Source organism: Hemibagrus wyckioides, linkage group LG01 (assembly GCF_019097595.1).
Source record: "Hemibagrus wyckioides isolate EC202008001 linkage group LG01, SWU_Hwy_1.0, whole genome shotgun sequence".
Taxonomy (NCBI): domain Eukaryota; kingdom Metazoa; phylum Chordata; class Actinopteri; order Siluriformes; family Bagridae; genus Hemibagrus; species Hemibagrus wyckioides.
Window position 1 is genome coordinate 27,538,280 of NC_080710.1, and position 22,955 is coordinate 27,561,234.

The following is a 22,955-nucleotide window of genomic DNA, read 5'->3' on the forward strand; positions in this document are numbered from 1 at the left end:
CAAACTCTCTCTCTCTCTCTCTCTCTATTCATGTCTGTCTTTCTCTCACTCTCTCTATCCCTCTTCCCCTTCACCTCCCTGTCCTCCCGCACTTCTCTCATCCCTGACTCTCTCTCTCTCCCTCTCTCTCTTTCCCTCTCTCTCTCTCTCTCTCTCTCTTTTCTGTCTCTCCTGATTGAATTTTCTCAAACAGTGATTTTTTTATGAGGAGATGTTAATGATAAATGCTAAATAAACATGAAGAGATGAGAGTCTGGTGATGAAACATCTGTTTTCATAGCAGCTTTAATGCAAGTGAACTCCAGCTGGTGCTTTTGTTAGAGCTGCTGTTTTTTCAGAAGTCCAGTCAGCATCTTCTGACCAATCAGAAGAGAGAATTCAACAGTGAATTATTGAATATGGTTTGCTGTAATAAAACCTGCTTTCTGTGCAGTTTGTGAAGGAGGTGGACAACGAGGTTCGCTTGCGGCTGCTGCAGTTCGTCACGGGCACCTGCAGACTTCCCCTGGGGGGTTTCGCCGAACTCATGGGTGAGACACACACACGCACACGAAGTAAGAAAGGAATAGCATGATTCCCATGAGCTGGATGTAAGGTTATTGCACAGATTTTTCAGTTTATTACATTTGAGAGCAAAATTGTACATTGGGTAAATAAGTTTAAACTAAGTATTAGCATTTTTTTGTATTCTGCCACAGAATCAGAAAAATCTGAATCAGAAAGCACAGTTTTGTCTTGTTCTGTTGGGGATGGGATTTTGGAGGCAGTTTAATAGGACAACAATGGTGTGTGTGTGTGTGTGTGTGTGTTTGAGAGAGAGTGTGTGTGAATCTTTCTGTCTTTGTGTGTGTCTCTCTCAGCGTGTCATTCTTCCTGTGTGTGTGTGTGTCAGTTGGTCTGTGTGTGTGTGTGTCAGTCGGCCTTTGTGTGTGCTGCTTTGCCTGTCTTTGTGTTTGTCGGACTGTCTTTGTGCACACATCTGTGTGTGTGTGTGTGTCGATCGGTTGGCCTGTGTGTGTGCTGCTGGGCCTGTCTGTCTGTGTGTCCACGTCAGTTTGTGTGTGTGTGTGTGTGTGTCGATCGGTTGGCCTGTGTGTGTGCTGCTGGGCCTGTCTGTCTGTGTGTCCACGTCAGTTTGTGTGTGTGTGTGTGTGTGTGTGTGTCGATCGGTTGGCCTGTGTGTGTGCTGCTGGGCCTGTCTGTCTGTGTGTCCACGTCAGTTTGTGTGTGTGTGTGTGTGTGTGTCGATCGGTTGGCCTGTGTGTGTGCTGCTGGGCCTGTCTGTCTGTGTGTCCACGTCAGTTTGTGTGTGTGTGTGTGTGTGTTTGTGTGTGGATCGGTGTTGGCCTGTGTGTGTGCTGATGAGCCTGTCTGTTTTTTTTTTTTTGTGTGTGGGTCGGTCAGTTGTGTGCTGATGGGCCTGTGTGTCCACGTCAGTTTGTTGGGGGGTGTGTGTCAGTCTGTTTGTGTGCACACACATTTGAGTGTGTGTGTGTGTGTGTGTGTGTGTGTATGAGTTGCAGCAGTGGTGTTGTGGTCTTTAAACCCCTCAGAACAGTAACAGAGTTGAGCTAATACACTGGAAACTCAGCATGTACCTGTTTAATGTTCCCTCTCTGATTTTTAACAGGGAGCAATGGACCTCAGAAATTCTGCATCGAGAAGGTTGGCAAGGAGACCTGGCTTCCCCGGAGTCATACATGGTGAACACTTTTAATGCACTTCCATTTGTTACGATTTTCCAGGTTTCTGCTCTCATCCATGTAAACGCTACACTCTATTCCTCATTCTCTGACTTTCTGACTTTCCCCAGCTTTAATCGCCTGGACTTGCCTCCGTACAAAAGCTTCGAACAGTTAAAAGAGAAGCTCCTCTTCGCGATCGAGGAAACCGAAGGATTTGGACAAGAGTAGAGAACTGTCTTCTCTTCTGCAGCGCTTCCGGCAGAACGAGGAAAAACAATAACAAAAAAAAAAAACATGAAAAGAAAATTGCACAGAGAACTATCAATGTACATAAGCTATTTTGTCATTTTAAACCAAATCTTAATCTGAAACCTCATTTAGCAATCTCCATAACATTATTCCCCATGATTATGCAAGCATTTTAGCTTTTTTCTTTTTTTTTTTCCTTATCTTTTAAAAAGCAAAAATCTAAATACAATAATGGTCTTTTTTTTTTTTTTTTTTCAAGGGGATTGACACAAAAAAACAAAAAAATCAGAGAAGGTTTTATAATTAAACCATAACTACAGCTCTAGTTTTATAGAGCTCTTAAAGAATAATTGTAGTGTTCCGTCTGGTGCCTGGGTTTTTTTTTTTTTTTTTCCCCCTCTTTTATTTTATTTTATTTTATCTTTAATTGTGTTTGTGCTGCAGTTGCATGGCTGTCTCTGGAGAAGGTTTGACCTTCTCCTTCTCCTCCTCCTCCCTCAACCCATCCCTCCCCAAAATCCACCAATCTCCATGCAGTAAATCCGTTATCCACATGGCATATCATCCAGAACCTCTGACAGTATTGCAGTTGTCACTTTAGACCAAAAGTATTTTTTTTCCCCCACTCTTTCTCTCTCTCTCCAGCTGCTGCATATTTAGCCTACACTTCTTAGATAAAGAGTTTCCCAAGGAAAGGCTCACTTGCATGTCCTGGCTGTTCATTTACATCGAGGGCTTTTTAATCAGGTCTATAGATCCATCATTAGACTACCGTGGAGACCGAACTGATCTTTTGTTAGCATGTTTAGAGAAGATAGAAGGCTGAGCGAAAACGTCCACCGTGGTTCACATGGCGTTTAGGAATCGAGTCACAAACGTTTTTTAAAAAATTCGATCCGATTTTATCCGAAGCAGAAACAATCGCAGATTCATCCCATCGTTGGGTTAGACCGAAACCGGTCCCTGTAGATAGGAGACTCGGAAGTATGTCAGAATCCTCGTGTTCATTCAGATGTTTGTGGAGCTGACCACAAGTTCACTGTGGCAACAAAATCACTGTGTCCTGAGCTGTGAGGATTTGGAATATGAAAGGAAAACTCCATCCTGAATAATTCGCTTATTAACCTAAATCATGCACCTGATTTTATAACAGCATCCCAAGAATCCCAGACTCTTTCTTCCATCATTCCTATTCTTATTTCTTTCCCCTAAACTTGGGGGAGTAGGAACAGCACCAGTGGGGATTTATCCCTTGCTTCTTCAGCTGAAGAGAGCGATGCGGTGGCGCTTTAATCCTTCACTGCTCCCTCACTCATCTGTACACTCTGCTCAAGCGGATCTTTTTATACGAGATACTAGACTCGTCGTCTCATAGACCACCCACCAGCCTTGGCGCCGAGGTTTGCACTACTTCTGAGGATGTTGAAAATTGTGAAGAGAGATGATCCTGCTCTTTTATTGTAAGAAGCAATACCGGATCTTTATCCCTCATATTAAACTGCATAGCATTGCTTCACTGTGACGCCAGACGAACCTCAAACTTCTCACAGAAATGATTTTTTAAAGAAACCTCCCAAAACAACACACCTTTCAGGATGGACTTTTCCTTTCCGCATATCGGCCCTTAATCGATCACCATGCATTTGCTCTCGAGGAGCCGTGGGTTTGTCTTTGGCATCAAGTTTTTGACGTGCATGTGTGAGAGAACAGGCCTTAGAGGATAAATAAGCCTCTGGAGCCTGGATGCCAGGCTTTCACAGCTCTACTCAGCTTACCTCCGTTTCCTTTCATTTATTCCTCACCCTTTTGTTTTTGTTTTTTGTTTTTTTCCATCGACGAAGCGAATACACACAGCTCGTGAACAACAGCTACAATAGCGAACACTGAACATTTTTCGACTGTGGAGTATGAAGCTTGAAACCTAAAAAAATGATGTAACTAACGAACGACCCTCGGAGTTTAAGTGAGAATGAGATTTGGCCATTTACAAAATCCATTGTACCCTCATTTTAAAAAAACAACAACATAAAAACAAGATCTGAAATGCCAGTATGTGATTAATTGTGCATTAGAAATAAAGACATTTTTTCTATTTAAGCAAGATATAGATTTTAAACACTTTTTTCTTTCTGCAGTACCCGGATAAGACGAAGAGGCTTTGTTTATTTTTGTGTGAATGAAATAATTAGCGGTGAATTTTCAGCATCACTTAAATCATTTCTGTGCCCCAGGTGTCTGCTTGTCTTATTTTATTTGAAATAATGCATGAACATGTTTCACAGCTGATCCTCAGACTTCAACTCTCTTTTTTTTTTTTTTTCTTTTTCTTTTTTTCTTTTTTTTTTCTTCTTCCGAAATAGCAAAATCTTCATCTGGTGCTTTCTGCCACGTTGCTAGTGCAGGAAGATGATCACTGTCCGCTTAAACGAGCGAGTTTTATCAGCAAGCTGCTACTGTTGTTTTGTGATCCGTTTGGTCATTACAGTAAAAAAAAAAACAAAACAAATTCCTCACCACTGTTGCACATTCATTAAACTTTTATATAATAAAAGTGCACTTCTCATAGTTTGGTGATATGGGACATGGACCACTTTGTCTTGGAAAGCAGTGGCTTAAACGCAGTGGTGGGCCGTGCACTTCACACCTAGGCCTTCACCGGTGTCCTTCCTGAATTAATCCACCTCTATACCATCATTATGACGCCACGACAATAGATACTAATCAACCGTTAAATAGCAAAGTAAAAAAGAATTAGGCTACAGTATTTCACACCTCACAAGGAATAGTCAATTTTATTACAGTCTGCCTCGAAAATGCATTTGTAAGGATGTCTGCGACCAAATCCATTTCTTCTGCCATTGTGAGTTAAAATATATATATTTTATTTAGTTTGTGCGGTTTGGTGCCTCTGACTACTCCGATTATCCAATCAAAGGACGGGTAATTGTTGATGTAATCATATGCCTGCTAGATGGCCCCAGTGACGCCAACTCGAAATCTGATTGGTTAAGGTAACAGTTTCATCGCCACTTATTTTAAGCTCCGGGCGCCTGCACTATTGATTCTGAAGGCCTTAAGGCAGATTTCTCTCACCCTGGCAACACATGATGTCAGTCACTGGCTGAAATATGATTGGATAAACACTCATCATAAATATACACTACTGGAAGCAGCGCATCCAAGAGAAAAGCTATGAAATGTAGAGAATAGACTTGGGAATAATTTAATACACATTCATGGAAAAATATATTAAATATATTAAAATGCAAATCAGTGAGTCAGATCACTGCTGTTTAGACCAGCAGAGAAGGCCTTGCTGGTCCTGACGGCCCACCACTGCTTAAACGACAGCAAGAAAACCTTATCACTGTGGCACTATGGCCCTGTGCTACAGTCTGAACAAATGAAGAAAGGAATAAAATGTTAGAGGCTTGTGGTTATAGTGTAAAAATTATGTGATGATGATTCACCACCCCAGGGTTAGATTCTTTTTCTATAACCTCATATCACTGATGATGTGATTTACCAGCGATTGCAATTTTTACTTGCTTAACAAACAACATGCTTTTTAATGTACGAGCATCCACAACTTAGTTGATTCCCATTATCTCTAATGTTTTAACAGCTTGACATGTTGAAGAAATTAAATCTGGAAGATTCTCCTGTATAAGAAAAGCTACTTCCCATTTTACAAAGCACTGATACTGGAGATTTCTCATGTATGTAAATGATAAAGGTCTGAATAATAATCTAGAAAACCTGAACCATATCAATAATCATGATTTTTCTTTGCAAAATAAGTCAATGTTTTAATCCAGTTGTTACTATTGGGTGTATATTATTATAGCTCATAAGACCCTATGCCTAAACGGTTACTATAGAAATTGTCATAGCTGCTGTTATAGAAAATCAATCAACAGCTGTTGTATAAAAGCTTCAGACGTGTTCAAATCACGTGAACTTTTATATATACTCTATATGCGCAAAAGTATGTGTACCCATGACCATCACACCTACATGTATTCACCTGAATATAGATTTAGAATAGATTTATTCCTATTTGCTGTTATAATAAGCTCCACTCTTCTAGGAAGGCTTTCCACTAGATTTTGGAGTGCGGCTGTGGGGATTTGTGTTCATTCAGCTACACGAACCTTAGTGAGATCAGATAGTAATGTTGTAAGAGTGAGGAGGTCTGGGGTGTAGTCAGTGTTCCAGTTCATCTTCAAGGTGTTTAATGGGGTTGAGTCAGAGTCAGAGCTCTGTCCAGGACACTCAAGTTCTTCCAGTCCAACCTCAACAGATACACCATGTCCACATGAAGCTGGCTTTGTGCACTGGGACACTGTCCTGCTGGAACAGGTTTGAACCTCTTGGGTCCAGTGAACGGAAATAGAAACGGACAATTGTATAGAATATCTTCGTACGCTGTAACGTTACAAACACTGTGGCAACAGTTGCCGGACGATCCACAGACCTTATAATGCCATGTGAGATGGAAAAGGCCATGGATGGTTATTCTGTCTAAAAAGTATGCATTTTAATTAATAAACAATAGATGGAAATAGAGCATTTCATCCCATAGAAAGGAAGAACAGAATATTTATAAATAACTTCACTTTCAAAAATTGCAATAGTTCAGACAGAGTCATTCAAATCAGTGGTACTTTTATTTAATTAATGTCTACAATAAAAGCTTGTTTTTCATCCAACACAATATTTAAAATATTACTTGTTCCCTGTTAAAGCCATTGCAATTACAATAACCTAAGGCGCTAGTTGTGTTGTTTACAGGTCCTTCCATCAGCCATTTAGTTTGTTGAGCAGTTCGAGTGCTTCTTTATGAACCTGTTGGGAACCAAAATGGTAAGTTAATAATATAAAAAGGAAAAAAAAACACCAATGGAAAATGTTTAAATATGGAATAAAACATGTCGGGTGTACTCTTACTCTTATTCCTCTTATACCACAGTGATTTGCTACTGATGACAATTTTTCTATATTTATGAATGGCATGTCATGCTTTCTACCTATGTGAAGTTATGGTTAAGGTTGGAGGTATTCTTGTTATCACTTGCCGTACGTCATACCAGTTAAAACCAGTTGCTTCCTTACCGGTTAATAAGCAAACAAACCTTACAGACAAACCAGCAAACTCCTCTGTCATGCTGGAAAACTGTCACTGGAGACTCTTTCCATAAACATGAAATAACACTAATTGTCTGAACCACAACTGATTTCACATATTTAATTACAACGCACGTCCAGCTGTTACCATGGAAACACCAAGATCAAAATGACCACACTGGTATAAACCTGAGCTCTGAATTACTGTCAGTGCTGCTGTGATAGAAGACAAATCAATACCTTCTGACCAGATTCAAGGATTCAGCAGCACTGTGGTAGGTCAGATATTTTACGCTCATGAGTCTTCTTACCTGTTTGTCCTCTTCTGTAATGGCAGGACAGTCTCGGGCTTTGTTAAGCCAAAGAAGAGCTTTCCCCTGGTCCTTCAGCATCATGTACGTCTTCCCGAGCATCAGAAGATTCTTACTATAGAAGTTTGGATCCACTGAAAATATCAAGAAGGGGGAAAGATAACAGTTTGTTCCCTATCATTATTATGCTGTAGGGTAAACGTGCAGGAATAAACTGAAAGATGTTGGTTCTGTACCTTCTTCAGCTCTCAGGAAAAACACCAAGGCCTAATAATGACAAAACATGCTCAGGATGAAGGTACGATGGATTGTAGAAGTTATATCTCAATTTTCTACTGTTAGAACCTGGAACTAAAATGGACTTTGTTGGGATTACGTCATGAATCTGTGCAAAAATGTTGTTCTTTCGGTTGCTCCCTGTTCGGGGTCGTCACAGCAGATCATCTGTTCCACATATTTTGTTTTGGCACGGGGTTTACACCAGATGCCCTTCCTGACAAAACCCTCCCATTTTTATCCAGGCTTAGGACTGGCACTGGGAGTTATGAAACTATATACTAAATAATAACCTATAATACTGAGGCTGGGGTAATAAATCTTCACCCTAACTTTTGACTGCTGTGAAACCTCTAAAGATGTTGTGGTCCAATCAGAGGCCGGGATTGACTCTGAAAGGGCCGAAAAGATCCACAGACACAGACGAGAACGTTTTCACAGGGCAATCAACAGCCTGGACACTTCAACAAGCCTGGGTTTATGGAAGAGTGGCAAGCCATACTGAATTCAGTTTGGAGTTTGCCAAAAAGGACTTAACTGTGGAAACATCAGTAAACATTGTGTGGTGGGAAACAGAAAGAAAGTTTTACCCTTGAAACAAATAGCAGGAACCCAAAACTACCCCATCATCTACCACTATCATCACCCTGAGAACACCATCCATTCTGAAGCATGGTGGTGGTAGCATTGTGTTAATTCAGCTCAATTGTGTTGCTGTGGCACTTTTAACATTGTCTCAAAGCAGCTTAACAGAACATAAGGACAAAAGTTGTACAAGCCTGGGGTGACTGTGGCAAGGAAAATCTCCCTGAGATGGTAAGAGGAAGAAACCTTAAGAGGAGCCAGACTCATAAGGGAACCTCCTCCTCATTTTGGTGACACCGGAGAGTGTGATTATGAAAAATGTCCTTTCTACAGTCGTATGCAGTCAGTTGGAGTTGTGTAGCCAGGAGCTCCCGAGTGTTAGGGATATTACGTTTCATCAGCAGGAACTGGTAAAAAAAAAAAAAAAATACAAAGCAATCCTTGCACAAACCCTGGTCTGGCCTGGTCAGACTTGAGACTGGGGCAGAGGTTCACCTTCCAACAGGACAATGACCTGAAGCTACACTGGAGCGGTTCAAAACCTAGCATGATTTTATCTCAGATTACAATCTATTCGAGAAGTCCATTTCAATTCCAGGTTGTTCTTTCCAAACAGACAGATTTTGTCTTTATATTGCAATGGTGATAAAATGTCTAGAAGTAGTTCTGCTCAGCATTTTACCTCTTCATAAGTAGAAGTTGGTGGTGACGCGAATAGAACCGCTGCGATTTTACGTTGGTACCATGGCAATTCAGCAAAAGAAAAACACCTGAGGAAGGAAAAAAGCTGATATCAGCCGTGTTCAGTTCCACCATATCCATCAACTGATGATTCAATGACGGTTCAAAGCCGGTTTCTTCATCCGTCCAGCAGCCATGCACTTACCAGTATCCCAGGATATGGAAAGAAGTGGCATCTTTTGGATTTAGCTCAACAGCCCTCTGTGGATAGAACACACACATTCCTGATGAAGTTATGCATCTAATTTTTGCATGCAGGAAACTCCAGAAATATATAGCCCGAGTTCTCAGTGAGACATTTTTCCTTTAATAGAATATGAAGAAATCCACCAAAAAAACATGTACAGTTTGCTATATATATTATCTTCAGCAAATTTCAACAACTGCAGGGTATAATGTCTTAGTTAACGTTATATTTATCTGCAGCTCTTTTATTCACGGTGCATCATTCTATGAAGCGCGGAGAACCGTTTTAGCGTGCATGCTCATTAATGAAGCTGAGGTGCCACAATGTCAGAACATTAAATCTCACAGACTTTGTAGTATGTATATGTCAAGGGACCAGCAGTGGCTGGATTTGAACTCATGATCTTCCAATTAGTTGCCAGACATCTTAACAGCTATACACTATATTGCCAAAAGTTTTGGGACACCCCTCTAAATCATTGAATTCAGGGGTTGGGCTCGGCCCCTAAGTTCCAGTGAACTTAGGTCACTGCTTCAGTTTCACACCAAGACATTTTGGACAATTTCATGCTCCCAACTTTGTGGGAACAGTTTGGGGATGACCCCTTCCTGTTCCAACATGACTGCACACCAGTGCACAAAGCAAGGTCCATAAAGACATGGATGAGTGAGTTTGGTGAGGAACTTGACTGGCCCGCCCTTTGGGACAGAACACCTTTGGGATGAATTAAGAGCAGAGACAGTGGTGTCCCAAAACTTTTGGCAATATATTGTATCAGTGCTATGGACACTCCTAGGTTTGTTCAGGTGAACCTCCAGCTTCAGTTCAGATCGGTTTTCATAACAGTTCAGATCCAGATAGCTGAATCCTTAGATGATGGTTGCAAAACTTGAGGAATTTTGATTCCCAGATATTTTTAGTTTGTTTAAAAGTACATTTGCACTTTGAAAGATTATTCATTAGATTTAGAAATCGTAACCTCCAGACAGAGTCAAGTTTTCAACTCTCTCTCTCTCTCTCTCTCTCTCTGTGTATTTCACTTGCAGTTTTATTGATGCTTCCAGTAACAAAGTAGTATTATTTTTTTGTATAGGAAACATAGATTGTTTTTCCAGACATTACCAATAATTACAGACTTGACTATACTCACAACACGATCATCTTACCTCCAAATGCTCCCTTATGATGACGGAATTTCCGATTTTCACTTTGACCCCTTCGAACTCTCCTACATCACTTAAGCAGACAGCATACCACTTGAAAAAGTAAAAAAAAAAAGAAAGGTTTTTGTTGTTGTTTTTCCCATTAGATACAAGAATAATTGAAAAACTAACACTAAATAAGGTGTAGTACTTTGTGTGCAGCAAAGCAGACTTCGTTTTTCTCCAGTGCTTTTTTGGCGTAGTCGAATGCCTCGTAGACGAGAGTTTTCTTCTGGTCAGCCGTGATGTGGGGCAGCAACGAGAGGTCACGGGATGCTCGAGCCAGCCTCCACAGAAACTCTGCATCATCACTAATGACAGATAGGTGCAGGAAAACACTATTACTGACACATAACATATTGGTATATTAGGGGTTTGAAAGGGTTTGGGGGGTTTATTAGGGGTTTCTAGGTTTTAGGTGATAGGGAAACAGCTTGATTTACTGCCTGAACACTTCATGAATGATGCTGTTGTTCTGGGATCCCCTGTGATCCATTTCTAAACAATGCATGTCACGACAACGTCCTCACTTAACAGGATGGTTAGGACTGTAAAGACACCCAGCCGAGTTCCAGACGGGGTTCAGTAGTCTACAGGAATAGCCACGAATCTCTGAGACGAGTTCTGTATCTGCCTCTGTACCTTTTACTTAAGCATTCACAAGCATTGCTGTGAACGTCAAGACCTTTTTGCACTGCCCCATTTACTTTGGTACTTTGGTACGCTGCCACCTGAACAGCCAACAAACTTCACAAGAGTTGACTTAATTATCCTCTCTCCAATCTTTCCTCATCACATGGAGGTGGCGCTTTTAGGTATTTTATTTGTCTCTTTTTGTGTCACTCTCACGACCCCATTTTCTGACCCCTGGGGTTAAGAATCCAATCCAATCCAGCTCTTTCCTCTCTCTCTCCCCCCCCCCATTTCTTTCCCCTTTTTCCTTTTCCTTTCTCATTTTTCCTTTTTATTTTCCTTTCTCCTTTTTTATGCCCATTTTTTTCTTCCTGTTCCCTTTTTCTATTTTCCCTTTTCTTTGCTAGTTTTCCTTTCTTTTTCCCCTCTTTCTGCTTTTTAAATCTCTTTCCTTTCTCCTTTTATTTCTTTAATTTTCCAATTTTCATTCCCCCCTTTTTCTCCTTTTCCTTTTTTTCTTTCCCCTTTTTCCTTTCTCCTTTTATTTCTCTAATTTTCCAATTTTCTTGCCCCTTTTTTCTTTCTCCTTTTATTTCTCTAATTTTCCAATTTTCTTTCTCCTTTTATTTCTTTAATTTTCCCATTTTCTTTCCCCTTTTCCTCCCTTTTTCTCCTTTTCCTTTTTTTCTTTCCCATTTTTCCTTTCTCTAATTTTCCCATTTTCTTTCCCCCTTTTTCCTCCCTTTTTCTCCTTCTCCTTTTTTTCTTTCCCATTTTTCCTCCCTCGCCTTTCCTTTTTCCTCCTTTCCCTCCCCTCCAGCTCTAGGTCTTGATAAATGTATATTTTTTCAACGCTTGACTAATTGGTCATGCAAATATTTTGTGCTTTGACGAGAGAATATCTCTATCCCTAAACTTTCCTAGGTCTGGAACTGGGCAGTGATTAATTCCAGATCTGTGTTCTGTCTATTATCTTACATGAGTAACCTGAGCAAGTTCCAGAAGCCACTGAATGTTGTCAAGCAGCATTTCTTTGCTGCCAGCTCTGAGGGTACTAAAGGACATTAACTGCAAGTAAACACTCCTCTGACTGTCTGGTATCTCACACACACACACACACTGCCTGTTAGTTACATTGATGTACAAAGTTTACACACCCCTGAAACCCCACACACACATATTCTATGACCCTTTATTTAAGTTGTCTTTATTTGTCACATATACATTACTGCACAGTGAAATTCTTTCTTCCCATATCCCATCCTTGGGGATTTGGGGTCAGAGCTCAGAGTCAGCCATGATGCAGCGCCCCTGGAGCAGGGTGGGTTGGGGGCCTTGCTCAAGGGCTCAACAGCTGTAGCTTGGCGGTGCTGGGGCTTGAACCCTGATCTTCCGGTCAATTAACCAGAGCCTTAATCACTTGAGCTATCACACACAGTCACGTGGTATTGTGTACGTGACCAATAACATCTGTATCTCCTGCTCGAAAGTCATCGTCATACAGCGGTCATTAACGAGATGATTCTAAACGAACCCCAACTAAACATCAACTGTTTCTGCCTGAGCTTCTTCTTCCTCTTGGTTTCATCTGACTGTTAAAGCCAGGGTCCTCAGACAGCTTAGAAAGCATGCGTGGCATCTCACTGAATGAAAAGTTTGGATCAGGAGGGAGAGAGATATAAAGAAAATTCCAAAACATTAGACGTACCATGGAACAGCGTAAAGGCCAACATCAACAAACGGAGAAAACAAAGCAAGGCAGTGAGATCACTGAGAACTGGACAAACGTTCGATTTTCATTTCAACAGGAAAGTGTAGACTTTATATGCACGCTACCTCAAAATTAGGAAGGAAAGAGCCACCATTCCCTCTGGCTTCCTCATTAGGTACAAATATTTTAAACTTTTTGTCATTTTTATTCTGATATTTGTATATAAACTGAACTGCAATTTTCATTCATATTTAAGAAAAACAGTAATGTATTACCTACCTGTCCTTATACTGCAGCAGGAGCTGGTAAAGTTTCTCTGTTTCTCCACAGCTGTACAAGTAATCGGCTTGTTCTAAAACTTCCTCCGCTGAACAGAAGGAAAAAAAGGAGAGGATTTATGTCACTAAATTAAGGCATAACATTATGACCACTGAGAGGTGATGTGAATAACACTGATCTCATATCTCCTCATCATGGCAGGTCTCACCGCTCAAATCTTCGCATTACGGGAGTTAAAGAAGGGCGAGAGCACGGTGAACGTATGACTGATTTTGTAGCTGGCCTCCTGAAAGATGCCCTGAACCTTGAAAAGGCTCCACTTTTGGATCGGGCTCTTCGCAGCAAACCAATTAACGACAATGAACCGCCGCGCGCATTTGTGGTGAGATGTCACTATTTCTCTGAAAAAGAGTACATCTTGAAGAAAGCCGTGGAAATGAAGACAATCACCACAACCCACGGAGATCAAGTACGGGTCCTTCCCGATTTCACCCAGTCATTGAGCAAGCAACGTGCAGCTTTCAACTAGGTGAGGAGTTTACTTCGCGGCTGTGAGGGCGTTTGTTTCTGAAATATCCTGCAATCTTACGAATCACGACACATGACGGGCAGGAGAACAGCTTCAAGGACACATGAAAAGCTAAAGAGTTCATCCTGAAGTACATTAAGTACAAAGATAAGTGACGACCACCCACATACCAACGGCTAGCGACTGCTCGGGCAGCAGGACGACAGTGTAAACTTACGATCACATCATTTGGACCGGTAATTTGGAGGATATCAAAACAAAACTATAAAGGGCCGCATGCTTAGACTCTACTGAAAAACAGCGGTCCAACGCGTGCTACGGATCTTAGAGGTTCTGGCCAGCAGATGGACAGTAATCTTCAGCCACTAGGCCACTAAAGACTGAATAATGTAAGTTTGGTGTCAGTGACGTTTAGTATAATGTGATTTTCCAGGTCCTCTTTTAATTTTCACTGTAATATATGTTCATTATTGTTATTTCTGAGGTTCAGTTGGAGCCAGCTATGGGGCAGCTCTATTGTTGAATAAATGTAAGAGCTGTATAGTATGTTCTCCGAGTGAGGGCTCACATGGTAAGCTATTTAGGAGTGGGAACAGCTGGAAGAGCTTGCGGGTTTATACGCAAGGGTTTAATACTATGTTTTTTTTCTATTGTTAGTCGTTCTACACGGTGTGAGTTTATGTATCCGAAGTTTATGTATGTTATAACCAACCCCCTCCCCTTTATTTTTATTTATTTTATTTTTTTTACTCAACCCCCCCCTTCCTTCTTCCTCTCTTCAAGGGGTCCCTCTGGTGGTACTGTTGAGAACTCTTTGCGACGGCCTTCAGTAACATAAGCGGAGCAGAGACAAGCCTTGTCAGTTGGAATGTGCGGGGACTAAATCACTCAGTAAAACGAAACCAGGTTTTCACACATCTTAATAAATTGAAATCTGATATAGTATATTTGCAAGAGACCCTAAACTACACAGAGGAGGCTTTACGCAGATATTCCATTCTAATTTTAATAGCCAAAGCAGGGGACTTGCCGTGCTAATACGTAAGAATGTACAGATTGTTGAGGAGGCAACTGTGATGGACAAAAATGGTAGATACGTGATAATCCAGGGTAAACTTTTTAATATGCCTGTGGTCCTGGCCAATGTTTAAGCACCTAACTGGGACAACGTATGATTTTTCAGTGACTTATTTTCACTTTTGCCTAGCTTAGACACATATAACCTAATTTTAGGAGGGGATTTGAATTGTGTCCTACACCCAGTTTTGGACCGCTCTAGCTCTAAAACTATTACGGCAAGTAAGTCAGCGCAGTGTATTAACTCCTTTCTCCAGACGTATGGTGTAAGTGACTCCTGGAGATTTAAGTATCCATCATCCAAGCAGTTCTCCTTCTACTCACCGGTACATCAAACTTATTCCAGGATCGACTATTTTCTCCTGGACAGGAAGCTACTCCCCTTAATGTCACATGTGGAGTATGGCAGCATTGTTATTTCAGACCACAGTCCAGTGTCATTAAAGCTGCATCTCCCAGGTAATGTCATTTCCAAACGTACATGGCGTTTTAACTCAAGACAAATGAATCCCCAGAAATAAGTTATTGTATTCTATGGGATACTCTGAAATTGTATGTGAGGGGACAAATTATTTCATATCAAGCAGGTGTAAATAAAAAGAAATCAAAGTGGATTACAGAAATTATGAATGAAATAAATACGATTGATCAGTCGCAGTTAACGTCGTCTTCCAAGGAACTGCAAAAGGAAAGACTCCTGCTTCAAGCTGAATTTGACTCTCTGACCAGCGAGCACGCAGAAGATCTGCACTTGACGTCACGCCAGATTCATTATGAACATGGCGAGCGAGCTGGCAGGCTTTTGTGTTATCAACTGAAACAATCTGCAGCAGCTAGTTTTATAACAGCAATCAGAAACAGGATTGGCAACACTGTTACTTATCAACAGGGAATGAACGATCAGGTTAAACTTTTCTATGAAACTCTTTACAGTTCTGAGGTGAGTGACACTGATCGAATAGAGGATTTTTACAGTAATCTAGAATTGCCATCCCTCGAGGATTCAGATAAATCTATTTTAGAAGGCAATATAACTGTTTTCGAGATTTGTAATGCAATCAAGAAACTAAAATCTGGAAAAGCTCCAGGTCCTGACGGCTATCCGGCCGGGTTTTACAAGAAGTTTTCTGCCAAGTTAGCACCTCTGTTGTGTAAAGTATTTGAGGAGGCCCTTGTTTCAAATTCTCATCCCCTTATCCATGACACAGGCTGTTATACCGGTCCTTCTTAAAAAGGATAAGGATCCGTTTAAGTGTGAATCTTATCGACCGATCAGTTTACTCTGCTGTGATTATAAGATCCTGGCTAAAGTGCTGGCAATCAGAATCATGATCATGAGAAAGGTAATTCATCCAGATCAAACTGGTTTTATTACTGGGAGGCAGCTTTCTTACAATCTTCGTTGTTTATTTAATGTTATCTATTCACCCAAAAATAATATAAATCCAGAGATCTTAACATCTTTAGATGCCCACAAAGCATTTGATAGAATTGAATATGCTTATCTACTTGCAACACTTAGAAGGTTTGGCTTTGGCCCCATGTTCTGTTCTTGGATTCTATATACAAAATTCTATATACTAGGCCCCAAGCATCCATTCGAACAAATAATATAATTTCTAAGTGCTTTCCTCTCTCTAGAGGGACAAGGCAGGGTTGCCCTCTGTCCCCCCTGCTCTTTGCTATTGCCATCGAGCCTCTCGCAATCCTGTTGAGGAATACAGAGGGCTTGCCTGGTATACTCAGGGAGGGATATGAGCATAAGCTGCTGCTTTATACAGATGATCTCCTCCTCTTCCTGTCTAATCCAGATTCCTCTATACCAAAGGCTCTTACAGCTATCTCAGATTTTGGAAACATTTCAGGACATAAAATTAATTTAACAAAGAGTCTTCTTTTCCCTATCAATCAAAGTGCATAATAAATGTCTTTCCAATCCTCTCCATTCTCAGTAAGCTCTGATAAATTTCTCTATCTAGGTGTGAATGTAACACGCAGATATAATGATTTGTTTAATAATAACTTCAACTCAGCACTGGACAAAGCCAAGCGAGACGTGGCATGGTGGTCAAATCTACCTCTATCTTTAGCCGGGAAGATTAACTCCATTAAAATGACAATACTACCAAGATTCTTGTTTTCATTTCAGACCGTGCCTGTTTTTATTCCCAAATCATTCTTCAGAGATCTAAATAACTGTATTTCCATGTTTCTTTGGGATGAGAAAATTCCACGCATAAGAAAAGAGTATCTGGAAAGGAAGAAGGAGGAGGGTGGACTGGCAATGCCAAATTTTTTATATTACTACTGGGCAGCCAACCTACACAAATTGATTTTCTGGCTTTCTGATATGTCAAGTGATGAAGCCCCACTTTGGTTGCTGATGGAGCAACACACATGTAATCCAGTATCTCTACGTTCACTGCTATGTGCTCCAGTCCCAGTCAGCAAACATTATTCTACAAATAACCCAATTATCTGTGGATCACTCAGAATATGGTCACAGTTCAGACTTCACTTTAATAGTAAACAAGCGTTACCTTCTGCCCCTATTCTTCTGAATCCTTTGTTTCCTTATAGATTCAGCATTTCAATTGTGGTCCAGAATTGGAATTAGCTGTGTTAAAGACCTTTTCAAAGACGGCATATTTATTTCATTCCAACAGCTAAGAACAGACTTTGAGATCCCTCAGTCTAATTTTTTTTAGATACGTACATTAAGAAACATATCTCTCCTTCCTTGAACCGGCCAGAAGGGGGCTGGATAGAGGAGTTGTTAAATATGGACCCCTTTCAAAGGGGTATGATGTCCATTTTATATGAGATCATTCAAAGAACCGCCTCCCCATCTCTGGATCATATAAGAAGGCAATGGGGGGAGGAACTGGGAATGGAGATATCAGATACAGCCTGGCAGTGTGCAATAGAGTTGGTACACTCATCTTCTGTATGTATCAGACACAGACTTTTACAACTTAAGGTGCTTCATAGGCTCCATTTATCTAGGAGCAAGCTGGCTAAAATGTATCCAGGGTCAGACTCATCTTGCCCCAGATGTGGTTTGGAACCAGCAGATCTAAGCCATATGTTCTGGGGATGCCCCAGATTAAAAAGTTTTTGGATAGACATCTTCGCAACATATTCATCTATCTGTAATAAAGATATAGACCCTAATCCCCTGACTTCCATTTTTGGTGTAGTATCAGAAGAAATGCACCTATCAGCTAATCAGTTAGAAATTATTGCCTTTTCCTCATTATTTGCTAGACGCCTGATTCTTTTCAGTTGGAAAAGGGCAAGGCCACCATCTCGCAAACACTGGGTATTGGAGGTGACGTCTTATCTTAAACTTGAGCATCTTAAGTACACCATCCGAGGCTCCGCTGTGAAGTTCTATAGGGTCTGGCAGCCCTTCTTATCCTACATTGCATCATCATGGGCCGTTTCATAACTGAACATAATTGACCCCCCCCCCCCTTTTTTTGTGTGGGTGGATTACCTATTTATTTACTTATTTCTTTACTTTTTATTTATCTATTTACAAAAAAAAAAACATTCGAATAATAATAATGTTATGACCTGGTCGGTGTATTTACTTTATCTTGCTATATCCTGCTCATGCATGTAAGCTTAGATATGCCATTTTTAAAGCTTTTACCTTTGTCAAGTGCAAACACTGCAGTTGCGCATGATGCTCTCTGGAGTGTTTCATATCCCAGATAAGATAGTGGAGGTAAAGTGACGAGGAGCGCAGCATTCCAGGCCTAATGTTGGGTTATAAAACAACACGTTAAACACTTTTGTGTGTGTGTGTTTAAACCATTACTACCAATTTTTCTTTATAGGACAATAAGGACTTGAATACAAATATATAAAATGGGATTTCTGGACTACTAAAGTGACAGAGGGGGAAAAAGGATAAAAATAAAAAATAATTAAATTAATATAAAAATTTTAAAGAAATAATGTGTCGAAAAAACATTACACAGAATACACAATGACAAAAAAAAAATTGCAGAGAGAAATCGATGCATTAATATTAAATAATCTTTTAAAAATTAAATAAAAATATTTATTCAACTGGATTGGATGCTTGGGTGTTCATCCGATATTCTCATTACAGAAATATCCCAAGAATGAGCTGCTACATGTTTGCAGGATTTAGATTTATACAGGTGTTATCAGTGTAAGCAGCAGATGAACTGATTCTGAATCGATTCTGAAATCGATCCAAACAGGTCGAGGTCAAATGTCTGAAAGAATTTTTCAGCAATCGCGTCTATCCAGCTTGTTGTACAGAGATGGGTTCATGTTCAGGAACCCAAGGCCCATGTTCTAGACTGACTGAATTATTTATTTATTTTTAAACCTTCAGGTATTTGCGCTACAGCTCCCTCCAAAAGTATTGGAACAACAAGGTAATATTAATTCGTTTTTGCGCAAAAATGAAGAAACTTGTTTTTGTGATCCAAAGACAAATTAGAACTTCAGCTTTCATTTCCTGAGATTTACATCGAAACAAATTGGTTTGTGACCTCTCATGGCAGCTCACTCAATTGTTTCAAAGAATTTTAAGTAAAAGTATTAAAAGAGAAAGTCTTAAGGTAAATGAACCAAATACATTTGAAAACAATGGAAGCGCTGGATGCTTGTCCATGTTGCTGGAATCACGTTTTACTCGTTTTGCACACCGTCCATAATCATCATTCTTGCAAAACCGACAACTGAACTTAACTTATTCAAACTTCCTTCAGGAAATGGATCCTAGAATGCAGTACGATTTCAGGCATTTAAAAAGATCAAGGTTTAGGATGTCAAGTGAAGAGTAATGCGGCGTTTTCAGCTTAAATGTTACATTAAAAATGCCTACAATTAACACTAGGAATTGAAATTTCTAACATATAAAAGTATAACTTCATGAGATAAAGTGTAGAAAGATGCAATAATGTTGGTTTAAAGCCATCTAAAAAGTGAACAAAAAGGTTTTGAAAAATAAACATGTTTTTAATCCTGAAATTGGTGATGCATTAGATGTTTTAGTGACCAGTTTAAGACACAAAGACAACACTGATCTAGAATCTAATCTGAGCCTGTTAATTTACTACATTTAGTACACCAAATCCAGAACATGGTCATTCATTAAAAACATTTAGTGACCAGATAGGAGGTCTCGAACATTTACTCAAAAACCGGGATTAGTTTTAATGCAGTGATCTTAAAAGTATATAAAAGGTGAGGAGGAATGCAACAAGCTGAATCTTGGGTTCAAAAACTCCCAATAAACACAAAGCAAGAAAAAAAAAAAGGAGAAAAAGAAGAAATAGCAGGATGGAAAAAGAAAATAATAAAAAGTAAAAAAATGTTAAACACCAAGCAAACAAAAAAGCAAGAAAAAAAGAAGAAAAAAGAAATAAGAAATATTAAACAAACACAAAACAAGAAAAAAAAAAAAGAAACAAGAAGAAATGTTGAACACTGAACAAAAAAAAGAAAAAAAAATTAGAAAAAGAAGAAATAGCAGGATGGAAAAAAACACCAAACGAATAAAATTTAAAAAAGAAGAAATATTAAACACTAAACAGACATAAAGGGGAAGAAATGGCAGGATGAGGGGAAAACAAAAAAACGTCAGGCAAAAAAGAATGGCATTGTGCATGAATACGTATTTCTTGAAATTGGTGATGCATTAAATATGTCACTGATCGGTTTTAGACGTCTTGAACCTTTATACAGAACCTGGGTTCCGTGAGAAGTAAGACTGTGGGGTTAAAAAATCTGTTAAACACAGACAAATAAATATTGTGCAATGTTTTTGTGTTTCTTTCTTTCTTTTTTCTTGAAATTGTTAAAGAATTACATTTTTTTTCAGTAATCAGGTCATCTGCAAACCCGGACAGGCTTCATCCAGAAACCTGACTCGTTTTTAATAAATGGATCCTAAAATATAATCTGAATTAATCTTTTATATTATATATTTATACAAACACTTGTGAGGAATAATCCAGTGGGGGGGGGGGGAGTAGAAAAAACTACAGGAAAAAGTATATATATATTATATCCTGAACTTTTAACTCTTAATATTTACAATTTTTAGTTTTTAGACACTGTGGCATTTTGTCCATAAATAAGCACTATTATTTTATCTGAATTCCAAAACGTTCACAAATATTTTTAAGAAGATTAAGTGAGAAGTTGAATACTGACCATCCTAAAAAAAAAAAAAAAGAAAAAAAAGACAGTATTTATTAAAATAAAATAAAATAAAATAAAAATAAATTAAAATACTTTATCCTGATTTTTTTTCTTTCTTTCTTGGACACATTAAATATTTTCGGTTATCACTTTTAGACATCTTGACATGCTGCATAAACCTGGATTTTATTTTTTTTAATTTTGATCAGAAATGTCAAAAACCTATTTTTTCCCCTATTTTTTCTCCTGAAATTGTGGTCATACCAAATGTTTCAGTAACCAGTTTTAGACCTCAGTTTTAGGCCAACATTTATCACACAAAATGATCTGCTGGAGTGTTTCTTCCTTTCTACTTGTCTTTTAAATGTTGGATAAAATGATCTGAAATTATTATGGGATATATTAGACGTATAGTAAAATATAAGCCGTGTAATAATTTTTTTTTATTTTATTTATTTTTTTAATCTTTTTATTTTTCCTGAGCGACCCCTTCATGTCTGGGGTTTATGATTGATAAATAAATAAATAAATAAATAAATAAATAAAAGCAGATAGATCGATCGATCAATAAATAAATAAATAAATAAAAGTACATCAGAAAGTAAGTAAGCAAGTAAATAAATAAATAAACAAGTAAAAGTACATCAGTAAGTAAATAAATAAATAAATAAATAAATAAATGAAAGAAAGAATGAATGAATAAAAGCAGACCAGTAAATCAATCAATAAATAAATAAATAATAAAAGCAGATCAGTACCCCAAACTGATTGGTGTGTTTGTCATGTAAAAAAAAATTAAATTAAATTAAATTAAAAAATTAAAAATAAGATAAAAGTATAAAAAGAAGTTATAATGATATGTAGAGAGAGAGAGAGAGAGAGAGAGAGAGAGAGATGAAGCCCTCAGTGTTTAGAATGTTGTTGTTGTGTAGTGCTGAAAGTCTTACTGAGCTCGCGCTCCTCCGGAAAGTGGAGCTCGCGCAGCGTCGCCGCGTTATTGCGCCCGCCAGACGCGTGAAAGCCCGCAGCGGAGAGCCGGTGGCCATGTCCTCGCAGAGAAAACCCGCAAAGTCAATGTCAAGCTGCTGCAAAGGAAAAGTGTAAAGCTTCCCGGTTCATTGCTCTTTTTAAACCACCGTCCACAATGTGAACCCAACCGTAGTGGCGGGTAGGGCTTCCGGTATTATGAGACGTATTCTAGAATAAAAGTTCTCATAAGCCGTCGAGCTGTTTTATTTATTTATTTATTTAACTAAAAGCTGTGAGACAACTTGATGTATTGCAATACTGAGATGCAGACATTATTTCGGGGTTAACACAGGGGTCTATACACAGGGTTGCCAGGTCTCAGTCCAAATCTAATCTAATGGAAAGAATTTTTCCCCTGTCAAGCTGTTTATTTATTTGTTTGTTTGTTTGTTTGTTTGCTTGCTTGTAAAAATAACCTGTGAGACAACTTAATGTCTTGAAATACTGAGATGCAGACATTGCGAGGTTTAAACACAGGGTTGCCAGGTCTCAGTCCAAATCTAAAGAAAAGAAACTTTTTCCCCTGTCAAGCTGTTTATTTATTTATTTATTTACTTACTTACTTACTTACTTACTTACTTACTTACTTACTTATAACTACAAATAGTCTGTGTGTGTGTATGTGAGAGGGAGAGAGAGATAGATAGATAGATAGATAGATAGATAGATAGATAGATAGATAGATAGATAGATAGATAGATAGATAGATAGATAGATAGATACTTTATTGATCCCATGAATTAAATTCTGGTATTTATTTATTTATTTATTTATTTATTTATTTATTTATTTATATAACTAAAAATAAACTATGAGACAACTTAATGTCTTGCAATATTGAGATGCAGACATTATTAACACAGGCGATTAAACACAGGGTTGCCAGGTCTCAGTCCAAATCTGATCGATCCCCTTTTTCCCTTTCCAAATCTGCTATTGCTAAGTACTTGTTCAGTCAAGTGATGACATTTATTCGTACCTCAGAATGTTCTAGGTTCTAGATGGAAAAATACAGACAGAGCAAGAAAACAGCAAGAACCCAACACTGACCTCCTCACGTCTGTTCTTACTCATATATTCACTCTTATATTGTTTATTTATTTTCAATTATCCTTTAAATTGACTTTATTTTGTTCTTGACA

The 22,955-nt window shown here is 38.9% G+C and overlaps 2 protein-coding genes across 3 annotated transcripts in view; one reads left to right on the plus strand and one right to left on the minus strand.

Moving 5' to 3' along the window:
• The window catches only part of LOC131352613 (NEDD4-like E3 ubiquitin-protein ligase WWP1), a 50,313-nt gene extending 44,615 nt beyond the window's left edge, over positions 1 to 5,698 (plus strand). For both annotated transcript variants that reach the window (XM_058388867.1, XM_058388857.1), the window contains exons 23-25: positions 434 to 530; positions 1,631 to 1,703; positions 1,814 to 5,698. In XM_058388867.1, coding sequence (XP_058244850.1) covers positions 434 to 530; positions 1,631 to 1,703; positions 1,814 to 1,913 — 270 coding nt within the window. In that variant the 3' untranslated portion in view covers positions 1,914 to 5,698. The remainder of the gene's footprint in view (positions 1 to 433; positions 531 to 1,630; positions 1,704 to 1,813) is intronic.
• An 884-nt stretch (positions 5,699 to 6,582) lies between these two features.
• On the minus strand, positions 6,583 to 21,966 carry rmdn1 (regulator of microtubule dynamics 1). The gene is made up of 10 exons (XM_058388877.1): positions 21,732 to 21,966; positions 18,251 to 18,356; positions 12,987 to 13,074; positions 10,515 to 10,674; positions 10,328 to 10,417; positions 9,120 to 9,175; positions 8,916 to 9,003; positions 7,609 to 7,639; positions 7,373 to 7,506; positions 6,583 to 6,782 (listed from the first exon to the last, which is right to left on the minus strand). Exons 1-10 carry the CDS (start codon positions 21,828 to 21,830, stop codon positions 6,738 to 6,740), a joined length of 897 nt encoding a protein of 298 aa, XP_058244860.1. The 5' UTR covers positions 21,831 to 21,966; the 3' UTR covers positions 6,583 to 6,737.
• Positions 21,967 to 22,955: the final 989 nt, after the last annotated feature.